At 40.4% G+C, this 13,960-nt stretch overlaps 1 protein-coding gene and 1 long non-coding RNA gene across 8 annotated transcripts in view; one reads left to right on the top strand and one right to left on the bottom strand.

Annotated features, from left to right (window-relative positions):
* Positions 1 to 13,960, bottom strand: part of RBKS (ribokinase) — an 81,447-nt gene that overhangs the window by 28,897 nt on the left and 38,590 nt on the right. For 6 of the 7 annotated variants that reach the window (XR_012496287.1, XR_012496288.1, XM_019735338.2 and 3 more), the window contains 2 exons: positions 9,722 to 9,813; positions 4,734 to 4,922 (listed from right to left, as the gene is read on the bottom strand). Coding sequence is in view for 5 of the 7 variants with exons in the window: in XM_019735338.2 (XP_019590897.1) it covers positions 4,734 to 4,922; positions 9,722 to 9,813 (281 nt within the window). In the remaining 2 variants the exon portion in view is untranslated. Of the gene's footprint in view, positions 1 to 4,136; positions 4,158 to 4,733; positions 4,923 to 9,721; positions 9,814 to 13,960 lie in introns of those variants that run through there. The other variant, XM_074331831.1, reaches the window with a different exon arrangement.
* Positions 1 to 13,960, top strand: part of LOC141571522 (uncharacterized) — a 41,923-nt gene that overhangs the window by 21,748 nt on the left and 6,215 nt on the right. Inside the window, exon 4 of the long non-coding RNA XR_012496290.1 lies at positions 9,553 to 9,879. This is a non-coding gene — a long non-coding RNA (uncharacterized LOC141571522). The remainder of the gene's footprint in view (positions 1 to 9,552; positions 9,880 to 13,960) is intronic.

Consider the following 13,960-nt stretch of genomic DNA (forward strand, 5'->3'; position numbering starts at 1 on the left):
GGAGGAGGAGAAAAGCGAGAAGGTTACAGACCAGCTGAGAGCAAGTAATACCCTCCTGACAAAAGGAGCCCATTTGTTCAGAAGGAAAATGCCTCCCTTGGAGTTCCTCACCTCATCATGTGAATTGTCTCTTTTTTAGTAGACTTATGAAGAGGCCGAACAGTTGTGTGCAAAACAGGCCAGAATTTTAATAATGAGAGTGCTGGATGAGAGGACAAAGGTAGCACAAAAAAGCTGAGGGAGATTCTGCACCCTGAAAATAACTACCCTGCTTCTTGTGTCACCTCCGCTCTACTACGGGGTTGTTGGGAGCCATTTCAGTAGATTCAGTAGAGCAAGTAAGTGCAAGATTCTTCATCACAAGAGTATGCATTCATTAATGAAGTGCCTAGATGGATCTTTTTGTTGTTTTTTGACTTTTGTTTTCTAAATTGAGGTATCATTCACAAACCATAATCTACCCTTTAAAAGTATCCATTTCAGTGGTTTTCAGTATATCCACAAGATTGTGTAACAATCACCATTCCAGGACATTTTCATCACCCCAAAGAGGAACCCTGTACCTATTAGCAGTCATTCCCCTTTCTCCTCTCTCCGCAGACACTGGCAACCGTCCGTCTACTTGTTTCTATAGATTTACCTATTCTGGCTATTTCATATAAACGGAAGCATATAATATGTGGCCTTTTGTGTCTGGCTTCTTTCACTTAGTATAATGTTTTGGATGTCTTTCAATGCCGTAGTATGTATTAGTCTATTCCTTTTTATGGTTGAATAATATTCTATCATGTGTATTAAAGGGGTTCAGAACAGGCCTCCCCAAGATGTGCTACTTTGGCACGTGAATTACTTTGACCTGAAGGCAATCGAGACCCTGTGGGCTCACTTGAAACTTTTACCTCTCCCTTAAAGAATTTAAACTTGGGGCCTTACCCATAAGAAGAGTTATTATTTATGACCTATCTATAGGACAGGGCAAACTTCTAATTACTGAACCTCTGAGAATGACATCCCTCTCCTCTGAAGCCCCAGGCACCTCACCTCTTTCTTAGCTCAGAATGTCATATGTACCTCATTTGAACTCTCTGTCTTGGAACCTCTCATGTAGGTGGGGTTCCCATACATACGTTTGCAATTAAATTTGGTTATTTTCTCTTGTTACTCTTCTCATGTCAATTTAATTATTAGACCAGCTGGAAGAACCTAGAAGGGTAGAGGAAATTTTCTTCCACCCCCATAGTATGTAGCACAATTTGTTTATCCATTCATCTGTTGATGAAAATTTGGGATGTTTCTAATTTGGGGCTTTTAGGATAATGCTGCTCTGAACATTCTTGTATAAGTTTTTGTGTGGACATATGTTTTCATTTCTCTGGGTACATACCTATAAGTAGAATTGCTGGGTCATGTTGTAACTCACTCTAAATTTAACTTTTTGAAGCATTTCCCAACTGTTTTCCAAAGTGGCTACACCATTTTACAGTCCTGCCAGCATTGTTTGAGGGTTCCAATTTCTCCACATACTAGGCAGCAGTTGTTATTATCTATTTTTGATTATAGCCATTCTAGTGGGTGTGAAGTGGTATCTCATTATGTTTTGTCATTAAAAAAAAATCAGAGCCATCCATACACACAGTTTAAAAAGACAAGGCTTACAGTGTAAATGCCCCATCTCTCTCCACAACCATTTCCATGAGGCAAATACTTTAAATTCTTTTAGCGGTTTCTTCTGGTATTTATCTTCTATTTCTGGTAATATGCTTCTATTGCTATTTTTAAAACTCAGTTTTAGATATTATCTCTTGACTTCCAACTATGGAAGATGAGCATTTAGTTCTCTTATCTACCCCCATGTGCACACAAATACACACTTTATCCTTCCATCTTCACAATATGATTATAATCTCCATTTTTGGTGAAATCAATAATTGGCACTCACATTGTTATGACTATGAGTTCCTAGCCATGTGGTATACTAAGATTATATTTACTTAATCATACTTTTTCCCCTTAGACTCCAGATGACCTAGAGGAAAAACTTGGCCTCATATTTTTTTTCATTTCCTCAGTTTTTTACATATTAATTACTATTTTATTCTTAAATTCTGCAAGAAAACTAAAAATCTCCTGTCATATTCAAATATACAGATATTCGATGATTTCTTTCTTTTTTCTTTTTTGTTTGTTTTTGGGAGACATTCCTCCCGGCGCCCCCCTCCATTCTGCTGCTCTCATCTGAGCTGACTGGGTATGGGCTTGCTGCATAGCTGCTGTCCTGGAACTTTCCTTCATCCCTGACGTCTCTCCGATATTGTATCACCTGTTTCCTGAATCCCAACTCTTCCTGTCTTAGTTTTATCCCTCAGTTTACAATAGCCTATCTTCCAGTAGCTTCTTTATTCCTCTGTTCCTCCATTACTGCATCTTTTGTGTTAAAGAGATATTTTCTAGTGTACCGTTTTAATTTCCTTGTTTCTTTGAGGTTTCTTTGATTGCACTGGTGATTCCAATTAACACCTTAACTTAAAAAAATCTAGTTGTAACTAAATACCAACTTAACTCCAGTAGCATACAAAGTTGTGTGTGGATGCTTCCATGCTACCACGGCAGAACTGAGTAGCTGTGACACAGCACGTACGCATACGGCCTGTGAGGACTAAAACTGGACTCTCTGGCCCTTGATAGAAAACACTTGCTGATCCTGACCCAGTGCCCTGATCTTCCCGATCCCGTTCTCTATCTCCTGCCTTCAAGCAGTAAGTAATCTGCGCCTCCTCTGAACTCGCACTATCTCACCTTTCCTGGAAGCTAAACATTAGCTGCGGGTGCTAAGAAACCAAAGGAAAGGGCACAAAACAGTGACGACTTCCTTGGTGCACACTGCTGTACTTAAGATGCTCAAAGCCGTCATCCATCACAACCTATGAAATCCAATCCTTTAACATGAAATCACTCTGATACAGTGGTATTACTATTGACTCGAACATTTCTAAGGCGAGTCTCTTCATCATGTCGTCCCGTGCCCAAGCAGTACATTTCCACACGAGTGTGCTGTGGTGGGCATGGGTTGTTTTTGTCTGACTAGCATCGACTTCCCATCCTCTGATAACAGTTCTTTGATTTGTACTTGACACCAGGGAAGGGGACGTGATGTGGGGTACCGTGTGGGCGGGGAGCGGCCAGGACCACACGGCAAGGCAAGCAGAGGGGACAGCAAGTGAGCCCCAGTGACGCGGTTTAGCCCCCGCATTCTGCCATACGTGGAACTTTCTAATGATGTGCGCCAAATACCTTTTTCTGTGTAAGTCCGTTTGAGTTGTACTTCTGCTTATGAGCAAGGGGAGTCGTGACTGACACAGACACTGACAGCAAGGCTAAGCCACTTTGGGGACCCATCTAGGTCGGACATCTTCATGAGGACCCTTCATTTCATTTTTAGCAAGAGAAGAATACACTCTTCTGCTTTAGTTCAGGACCCGAAATAGTTTTGGTCTAATGCAGGATCAATTTCAGAACTAATAAGAAACCTCTCAAATCTAGGTTACTGTCCATCTTGACAAAACAGAAAACAACTAATAGTTTTAGGAATGATTAGATATGAAGAGAATAACAACACTGAGAACAATATATCAAATACCCGATAAAGCACATTTTGAAAGGCAATCATGATGTAATTTCATGTTATAAAAGCATGCCTTGCATTTATTATTTTTCAAAGCATATTTGTATCCAAAACTTCATCAGCTCCCCTTAGGCTTCTTTTTTGATAAATGGCCCACATTTTAAAGTCTTTTCTAAGCATACAAACCAAAACATAGTTTATAAGTAATTATATAGCACGTTCTTATAAATAAAATTCCTAAAATTTTTATTCTCCTTCAACTTCAGTTTCGTGTCCCTGACATGTGCTTACTTTTCCAGTCAGCTCTTCTGAATGCTAGGCCACAAACAGATCATTTTTATTTCCCCAGCTTTAGGGGAGCCCTGAGCCTTTTTTCTAACTTGTTTCCTTTTTATCCCTGCTCGGTGGCTGCCGTGACTTGTCCACTTAACTCGCTTGTCCTAACAGCGCCTTACACACGAAGCGTCTGGGGAGTCGACTTCTGAACCCCCAGCTGTTACTTCGTAGCATTAGGATCCTGAGCAACTTTCTAAATCTGTAAAATGAGTATAATAATAGCACGTACCTCATACGATTGTTGTAAAGATTAAGTGAGATGTATACAAAAGAGACACAGGAAGCGTGTAGTAAATGTTATTACTGTCTGAAAGTGAGCTCCGCTCACCAGTGCTCCTTGCTATTTTATTCCACATGAAGCTTGTAAAATCTGGTGATTTGTTTACGGTCTAAAACCTAAGCCCAATGAGGGCAGAGATTTGTCTTGTTTGTCACTGTAGCCCCAGCATCTAATATATGACTGGCATATAGACAGGTATTCAATAAATATTTATTGAATGAATGAATGAATATAAGTAATACAGGTATAATTTTACTGATATTCCGATTTTATGGATGAGAAAACTGAGGCTTAGAGAAGTTAAGTGACTTGTATAAAGTCCTACAGTGGGTTAGAGCGGGATTAGGATACAGTTCTCCTGCCTGGTTGTTGTTCTCTTCTACCATGTCACCTCCTAGGGCCTTTACCTCTTGACCCCCAAGTTTAAGTGCAATGTCTTAGTAACTGAATGATGATTTCAAGGGCCAAAAATGATTCTAAAATTTAGAAACCTACCGTGGTATCCACAGCCTTGACCTTCTCTGTGGGGATAAACTTTGGAACAGGGTCTGTCTTGGACAGCATCACACATCCTTCAGCACCTAAGGTGATGATAACGACCTGGCAGCCCCTCTCCAGGAGCACCAGTGCAGCCGTCCCAGCGTCCGCAGGGCTGCTGACCGCAAGGCCAGTTAGAATCTCAGCCTGGAAGACACAGTAGTGAGAGGAAACAGTGGTGAGCAAAGTAACCTGGGTCCACATCCAGATTAGATTTGATTTTCTAGAAAATGTCTCCCTTATTTTGCATAACAACCAATGAAATGCAATGGAGAACTCTGATAGATACTGGCTCAGGAAAATAAATAAAAAAGCAATAACAATGACAACAAAAACTAGCTATAAAAGACATCTTGGGACAACAGGGGAAATTTGAATATGGCCTTGATGTCAGATGACAGAATAGAATTACTGAGAATTTTCTTAGGTGTGATAGTGGTCTTGTGGCTACTCTTAGGAGACCTCGCACACTCAGGTATTTAGGGGTGAGGTGTTGTGTTATCTGCAACTTACTCTCAAATGATTCAACAAAACGAAAAACACACACAGGGGAGTGGGGAAGTAACACAGCAAAATGTTAACAACTGTTTAGGTGGAGAGTATATGAGTATTTATTTTATTGCTCTTTCAGCTTCTGTGTACGTACGATAATTTTCATAAGAGTTAGGGAGAAGGGAGGAAAAGAAAAAGGAGAGGGGCTACTGCCAATGATTTGGATAGAAATCATGCTGTAAATCAATGATTTGGATAGATGTTATGCTGTAAATTTCACATGTAAGGACGTAATTCTTCTAGGCCTGTCTTGGGCCCTAATGCCTTTCTCGTATTGCCAGTTAAAGCTTTCCATGTCTGCACACCGCCCATTTCTTTTGTGTTTTGCTGGAGAAGGTGGAAGCAGAGTTGGAGAGGCACTAAAAAGCAGTGCATGACATTCAGAACTGCACCACTCACTATGTGACTTTTCCCAAGTCATGTATGATTTGTACAAGGAGGGGCTTACACAGGATCAGTAGTTCTCTTCCAGAATACACAAAGGTCTCTAGCTGAAGTAGGAGTGAAGGGCTGCAGCTCTGCTTCCACATCCCCCTGGGGCCCCTCCAGCATCTCTGAGGAACCTCTATGGTTCTGAGAATCACTAGACTAGATGAATTATATACTTTTTGACTCAACAAGTTTAAAACCTAATTCTGTCCTTTCTGTATTACAATTTAACCTTATAGTATCTCTTCCTAAAAGTGGGTCTATCCCTTCCTGTGATTGTTCTGAATATGCCCAGATCAACCCTTTCTGTTGCTTGTAAATCATCCCACAGCGTCTGCTCAATCTAGACGTCCGTTTTTCTCAGTAGCATAGGTTTCATTAACTTGACCACGTGTCATCCCTTCCCATCATTTTTCCAGAGACCCTTTCAGTCTGAGTTGTTTATGCTTTGAGACCATTTTCTTTTTTACAAGTTTTTCATTGATTTTCATTACTGGGTTCACTTATGTCTGATGAGTTGGTCTATTTTTAGGAATACTGACTTCTTGTGGTTTCTAAAAACTTTTAAAGAAACTATTCTTTAATGAAAAATCCTGATTCTAAAAAGTAATGCAACAAACACCCATGTACCTACCACCCACCTTTACCAAATCTAAACACTTTATTTGCTTCGGATATTTTTCTTTAGAGAAGGTAAATTATATCTTCCATGTATATTATTTAGCAATGTGCTTTTCCCCCTTTACATTACTTAATTCATGTTGATGTGTGTAGCTCTACTTTTTTTATTTCAACTGCACACAGTATTCTGTACTGCAAATATACTATAGTTTAAACAAAATCTATTCTATTTCTTGTGGACATTTTGGTTTTTCCATTTCCCCCTTTTACAAGCAAAGAAGTACTGGATATTCTTATCATTTGTATGTCATCTGTCCTTTTTCTCTGGCTGTTTAAAAATACTTTTGTCTTTACTCTTGATTTTATGCAGTTTCATTAAATGTACGTTAGTAGAGAGTTATTTATATTTATCTCACATGGTACTCTTAATACACTTTTGATCTGAGGACTCATGCCCTTTTTTCAATTCTAGAAAACACCTGCAGTCTTTCCTCTAGTATTGCTTCTCTTCAGTTCCTTCCATTCTCTTCTTTCACTCCAATTAGATGTATGTTGGAGCCTGTCAAGTTATCTTTTATTTCTCTAAATTTCTCTTTAATATTTTTCTTTCTGTGCTATTTTCTAGGTGAATTGAGCTTTCCACTTTTAGGTGAATTGATCAAGATTTTCTTTTAATTCACTAATTCTTCATTCCAATCTAATGCTCACCTTTCTAATGAGTGCTTTGAAAAAAATTTCAATGGCTATTTTTCATTTTCAAGACTTCTAATTGATTGGTTTTCGTATTTGCAAATTGTTGCTTCGATTCTTTTTCTTTTACCATTTCTTCTCCTTTTTTCATGAATGACAATCTTAATCATACTTATTTTAAAGTTCTTTTGCATTATTTTATTATTTGAATTTCGTCTTGTGAAAATTCATCTTTAGATTGTTGATTTTGTTGGAAAACTCTCGCAGCGCTGTGTTTCTTCATTTGCAGGCTTTCTCTGCTACCTGTGAGTGGATCGTCTTCACACTTCATCTCCCATCAGGCTTCTCCCTTCCTTTCTAGGGGTTTTTAGTTGCATCCATCAGGCCCCTGAGGATCTCTAAACCACAACAAGGCGTTATATCGGCAATATGGGGTTCTGATTCTGCTGTTACTGGTGATATGGCCACTCCAGACACTAAGCCAGCAGTTGGCTTGGTTTCCTTCCTGGAAGAGGCAGTATCTCTGTCCTCCTGTCTCCTCAGCTGGGGAGCCTCATGCAGGTGGTAGTCTCGGCAGCAGGAGTAGGAGCCTCCTCCACCATTGTTTGTCAGCAGGGGTCCGGAGCCCAGCATCTCTGGTTTCCAGCAGCTCCAGGCTCCCATGAGTGGCAACGTGTAGTGCCCATTACCCATAGCAGGCAAACTTCCTGCCACTTCTCCCTGCTTCTGGGACTGGAGTACTGCATACCCAGGGCTGACTGCTCTGTGATTCTGTTACTTCTCTGATATGTGGAGTGACTTGACCTTGTAGGTACCTTTTCCTTTTCACTTTTATTAAAGACCAGAGTTCGTTCGTTCGTTCATTCATTCATTCATTCATTCATCCATTCATTCATTCAATAAGCATATATTATAGGTGCCAACTGTGTGCCGGGTACAGTATAACATGGTAATTTTCAAAGATAACTGTATTAATATATATAATATCATACATGTTCTTTTCACACTGTTCCAATGACAATCTTTTATTGGGAGGTAGGGGGCCAGGGTGGACTTTCCTGCCTTCATCGATAGAATGGTCCAGAAATGATGCTGTGTGACTTCCAAAACTAAGTCATAAAAACCAACATGTCTTCTGCCTAGTTGTGTCTGTCTGTCTGTCTGTCTGTCTCTCGATATTGGCTCTTGAAACCCAGCTTCCATACTGAGAGGAAGCCCAGGCCCCAAGGAAAGGCCGTGCGTAAGTGTTCTGGCCAAGCATGCGAGGGAGTGAATGAGGTTTCAGGCGATGCCAGCTCTCAGCCTTGAGTCTTCTAGGTCACATTGCAGAGGAGACACAAGCCACCATGTGTCGGGTGTCAGCTCCTGATGCAAAGTATCCGTGAAGGACAATAAATAATTCCTGTTGTTGTAAATTTGGGGGTCATCTGTTGCACAGCAGTAGACAACTATACACATAGGGACAGCCACCGGGGAGGCAGTGGTGAGTAAGACAGATGTCCCTGTCCTCACAGGACTGGTAATTAAATGGAGAAGACACAAGTACGGAACACATAACCTGAACTGTGGTCAGTGTTTGAAGAAGAAATATTGTGCTCTGTAAGTATCTCGCAGGGAAATCTAAGCCAGTTTTGCAGTTGAGGGCAATCTAACCTCTTATTATGAAATGGTCACTATCTCCTACAATTTCTTTTTCCTAGCACAAAGCCTGGCCATGGTGGTTGCTCAAAAACGTTGCATAATGTATTGTGGTTTGTTAAAATTAGTTTCCTTATGGCACTCTTCTTTCTTGTTTACTTTATGTTCTGAGAGATGAAATTAACAAAAGGCAGATCAGGAAATCCTAGAAACCGTCACTCAGCCTTCAAACCACATGGAAAAGTACTGTGATAGTTCATTAATGACTAACTTTCTCTCTGTGTATGTTGCACTGTGTGATCTATCTTGCCTCCCAATATTGGGAGAGAGCTTCGGTCTAAAACTGGCCTTAAAAGGGAGAAATATTGAAATTTTCTTCCTAAAATGCTTCACAACGAATGGCACAATATGAATATATTGATATTTTACACAGAACTATAAATTATGACTCTCAGATGGACTAAGAGGGTGCTCCCCTAATGGAGTGACCCCCGAAGGGTCCTTCCCATGGCACCAGTGGAGAACCTATTAGGGTTGCTATTAATACATCAAATACAGGATGCCCAGCTCAATTTGTATTTCAGATAAACAAATAATTTTATAGTATAAGTACATTAGGATATTACTCATGGTTTATCCGAAATGCAAATTTACTTGGGTGCCCTGTATTTTTACTTGCTAAATCTGGCAACTCTGATATTAATTAGTCCAGAGAATAGGGAATAATTAAAAAGGAAAACAAAACACCAATAATGTGAGGGCAGGGAGGGCACCCAAATTAGCTGAGGTTTGATAAGTGATAAATTATGGAGATGATTCAGGGAATCTTTTTTCTTTTTTTCCCTAGGACTCACTGATTTCCTTTTTACACACCCCCATCAACTGAAAACTCTGTTTTCACTGGGCCCAAGAATTCATGCGCAACTAAACTGATGTGGTTAGTCCTGCTCCTTTGCTTACCCACTTGCATGGAAGTCTTTGGTTCCTCATGAATGAGCAAAATCTTCCCTTCTTACCTCACTTTCATTGCAGCAGAACACGTCTGAGAGGCTGTAGAACCGGGAGTCCAGGTCGGCAGTGGCAGGAGCTGGATTGAACAATGTTTTCACTACACAGGAGAGGAAGAAGGATTCAGTGGTTGTCATTTTCAATATGGTGCATTTACAGACATTAGGTAAGGGACATCCCCAAGTGCAAGCATTTCCCCCATTAGATTAAAAATCAACTTAGTAATAGATGTAGGAAAGTCGGAAATCTCAATCTCCACGATAGCATAGTACAATCTCCTTATTTCCATCTGCTCTACTTTTCACTTTACAACATTTCGGCTTCAAGGGCAAGCATCAATATTTACAACCAAGGTGATTACAAAATTATGGCAAAGGGCAATAAGAGGATTAAAGATTTTAGATGTTGGGGCATGAAAGGACATGTATGAATGTGAACGTTCAGGCTGGTGAACATTTTTGTGGGTTACTTTAAATGCTTAGTTGCAAAGCTAGTTCACAAATCCATTTTCCAGGAAAGAAAAAAAAAAAAAGAGATGATAGAAAAGAAACAATGAAGAGCTCAAAATCTTCCTGGTAAGACTAGTAAGTAGGAAGTTCATGTATATATGTATATTTTGAACACCGATGTATATCTTCCAAACATATCGGAATTCTTCATGCAAACATGCACACACAAAAGCTTACATTCTGTGAGCAATCTAACAACATAAAGGAACAGACTGAGAAAGGAGGAGAAACTCAATCAGAGGCTGAGAGCTAGCTCAGACGAGGAGACTATAGGAGGAGGGTGGCTGGGGAGAGCAGAAACAGGGCAAACGAGAATGGCATGGCCATTACAGCGTCAGAAGGGCATTTTACAGAGGAGGAAAGTGAGCCTGAGAGATGAGGTCACAGTTTAAGGTCATACTGAGACTTGAGGAAGCTGGGTCCCGACCCGGGGTCCTCTAGCTTTAAGTCCAGGGTTTGGTCATCTCTAAAATAGTTGCCTGTCTCGGCCAGGACTCTGTCCACAGCAACACAAGCCTGAAATCCCAATTCATAATATTTTAAAACAGCCTTTGGTGGGAAACTCCTCCTTTGTCAAAACACTTACTTATCCACCAGAGTACCCAACTAGATTCCTTGGTCTTCTTTTCCTCTGCCCAGGTCCTCTGACTTAGGTGTTTAGTAACGCCAATGCACTCTGGACCTATAGAGTAAAATCCTCTAGCTGCAGTTCTCAGACTATTCCAGAACAGTGGCTCACAAACTTGGCGGCACGTTAGCATCGCTAAGCGAGCTTAATAAAATGTATGATTTCTGGGCTCTTCCTCAAACCCACGGAATCCGAATCTCTCGGGGTAAGATCGGGGGTGTGCACATTGGTAAGTTCTCCAAGTGGCTCTTCCATAGCTGTCCTCGCACCGATCCATCATACATCCTCGGGGAGATGCTGGCCAGCGCGTGGCTAAAGCAAACTGTCCACTACTTCTGCCTGGGGAGGCGAGGCTACTTTGCTCCTGCACCCTCTTCGTCTTCACATTTTGGTTTGGTCAGTGGATCTTGTTCAGTGGTTTACAAGAGAACGCTATTCCCACATTTTCATTATTTTAGAATCTAGAATGTCCACCCATGGAAATTCTATGGTATATTTTTGGCTGCTCCTATTTTGGCACAGGGTTATTGTGTAGCTTAAATTAGAAAATGGATGTAAAAGTCCTGTGTAAACTGTAAAGTGTTGTACAAACGTAAGGGATTATTACTGTTATTATATTGTCCTGTACACACAGCCTGACAGCCCCGCCTGTCCACCCATCTCTTCTGCCTTCTGTTGGAGTTTGTAACCTGGCTACCATCTCTCTCATTGGTTTTCCTGCATTTGAGGGTCTTAGAGATGCCAATTATGCATAAAGGCCTTCACTGCCCAGCATTCTAACACATCTGTTTCTTTTTAGGTTTTTCAGAACAAATACATTGCTCCCTATTTTCTGCAAGCATCAAATTGGGACACGTTTGCTCACCTATATGATCCTCCAATCTGCATGCAAAAGCATTTGGGCACAGGTTAGAGCAAGCTATCAGTGCAGACCACCGGGTAGAGCCAGTCTTATCAAAGCTCCATTTTATCTCAAAAGATCCCTGATCCAGCAATTCCTTTTCTAAGCTTCTCCTACAGAAATACACAGTCATGCAAAGATGTGGAACAGTGATGTTCATTCAGCTCTGTTTGTAACAGGAAAAAAAAAAGCAAAACAAAAAGAAGCCTAGGCATCAAGCAGAGAAGATTTGTTAAAAAAAGTATGACATATACATGCAATGGAATACTCTGCTGCTGCTAAATAGAAGGAAGCTGATCTGTTTTGGCACAGAAAGATTTCTATAACTTATTTATAAGTGAAGAAGGCACTTTTGTAATAAAATCTATAGTATGAACCCTGTCTTTTCTTTCAACAAAACAAAACATAGCTATATGTTTATTTATACATTTCCATAGAAGAGAAAAAAGTCTGAGAGGTCAGTCATTAAACTAATAAGTGATTCATTAGAAAGGGCTGGCGGGAAAAAAATCTGACCGTAGATTACCTGATACACGCCATGCAAAGACAGAGTTCTTAAAACATGTATAATACCTTACATCAAAAAGAAGTATACTGTGAATGAAATGATATCATGTCTGGGTTTTTCCTCAATAATCTGAAGTTGCAGTCAGGAGTGGAGAGTAATGAGTTTGGGTATAGATGAAACAAGATTGGTCATGTGTTGATAATTGTTGAAGCTAAATGGTAGTAAATATGGACTTACCACACTAGTCTCTATATGTCCTTATATATTTGAAATTCTCCACAATAAAATCAAACTTTAAAGAAACAATTCCATTGGATTTTAAGCAACAATTGCTGGAATGAGGAATTCCATAAATGTTGTATAAAAATCAATCAAATCTTATTTGCTTGCATTTTACCAAGGGAAAGCATTCTTACCAACAGTAACTGGATACATAGGCTTAGACTCTGACTAGTAACTAAATTTAGGGGGAAAGTGAAAATGCCATAAAGAAAGGACTCTCTTTGGCTCGTGCTACATAAATAAGCATACACACTGTACCATGATGGAAAAAAAACATGAAGAATTAGTACAGTAGATGTAGTTAATCAAAGAAGAATGCAAATTTGTAATAGAGAAGATGAGAAAAAAAATGATGTCATCTTGGAACCCCAACTAGAGAACACGAGAAGCAAAACTAGAGAACACAGGCTGTGCCATGGAGTAACGTGGAGATGCAGAGGTGATTGATGGCACCAACAGTAATTGTCAGTCATTGCCATGTAAGGCGGACTGAACTCCTGGGTGTCTTCACAGCATGTCCGTGGCTGGCATGATAATGTCAGGAACTGGTGAGGCCGAGGGGGGCAGCTGTGTAGGTGGAAAGACAGGAACATGTGGCAGCAGCTTTTAATGATGTCACCATGGAGGGCAGTGGCTGGACAGTTAAGGCCCTTGTAACCTAAGGAGCTCAGAGAAACGTGAATAAAATCACTCTAAGCACAGAAACTGGGAAGGTTGGAGGACCCAAAACACTGGCCTGGCAGTTTCTCCCCCTCGGGGTTCTTTTCTGTGACCGGAGCAGCAAGAACATTAAAACCTTGGGCTATTGTCAAAGTCCAGGTGGCCAGTCAAAAAGTTTTGTTTGCCAGATGGAAAAGGACTGAAGTGGCATTCAAAGATATTTTGTATCTTACCTAGAATTTAAGCTTGGCGATTTTACAATCTCAATTATTTATAATTGTTCCTGTAATGTTCCATTTGCTTTGAAATGGATATAAAGGCCAGAAGCAACATGTATAATTTCATCACAAGCAGCTGCAGCGCCAGCTCTGCTGTGGGCCTGTCTCACAGCACCGTGACTGAGTGGGGGGGCGCCCGCAGGGCTGCCAGTCATTTCTGATGTTACATGTGCTATCTCTTTAAAATCCCTGCTGTCGTTTTCGTAAAGACAGCAAGCGAGTCCCAAGACAGGATATACAAAGATGGAGGTGTCTTTTTCCTCTATATTTTAGCAACTGATATATAATCTAGTTATACAGCATCTTTAACTCAATACTAGTTAAGTAGTAGATACGGGAGCTGTACTAATAAACCCGCAGATGATGATGATGGATGATGATTTTAACATCTTTCTTATAAATGGCATAATGCAATCTCGTGGGGCAATGGGCAGGGCAGATCTTTAGACTTCGCCTGCTCTGCTCTGTGATCAGTCCATTC

This window comes from Rhinolophus sinicus, linkage group LG05 (assembly GCF_036562045.2).
Source record: "Rhinolophus sinicus isolate RSC01 linkage group LG05, ASM3656204v1, whole genome shotgun sequence".
In the NCBI taxonomy this organism is placed as follows: domain Eukaryota; kingdom Metazoa; phylum Chordata; class Mammalia; order Chiroptera; family Rhinolophidae; genus Rhinolophus; species Rhinolophus sinicus.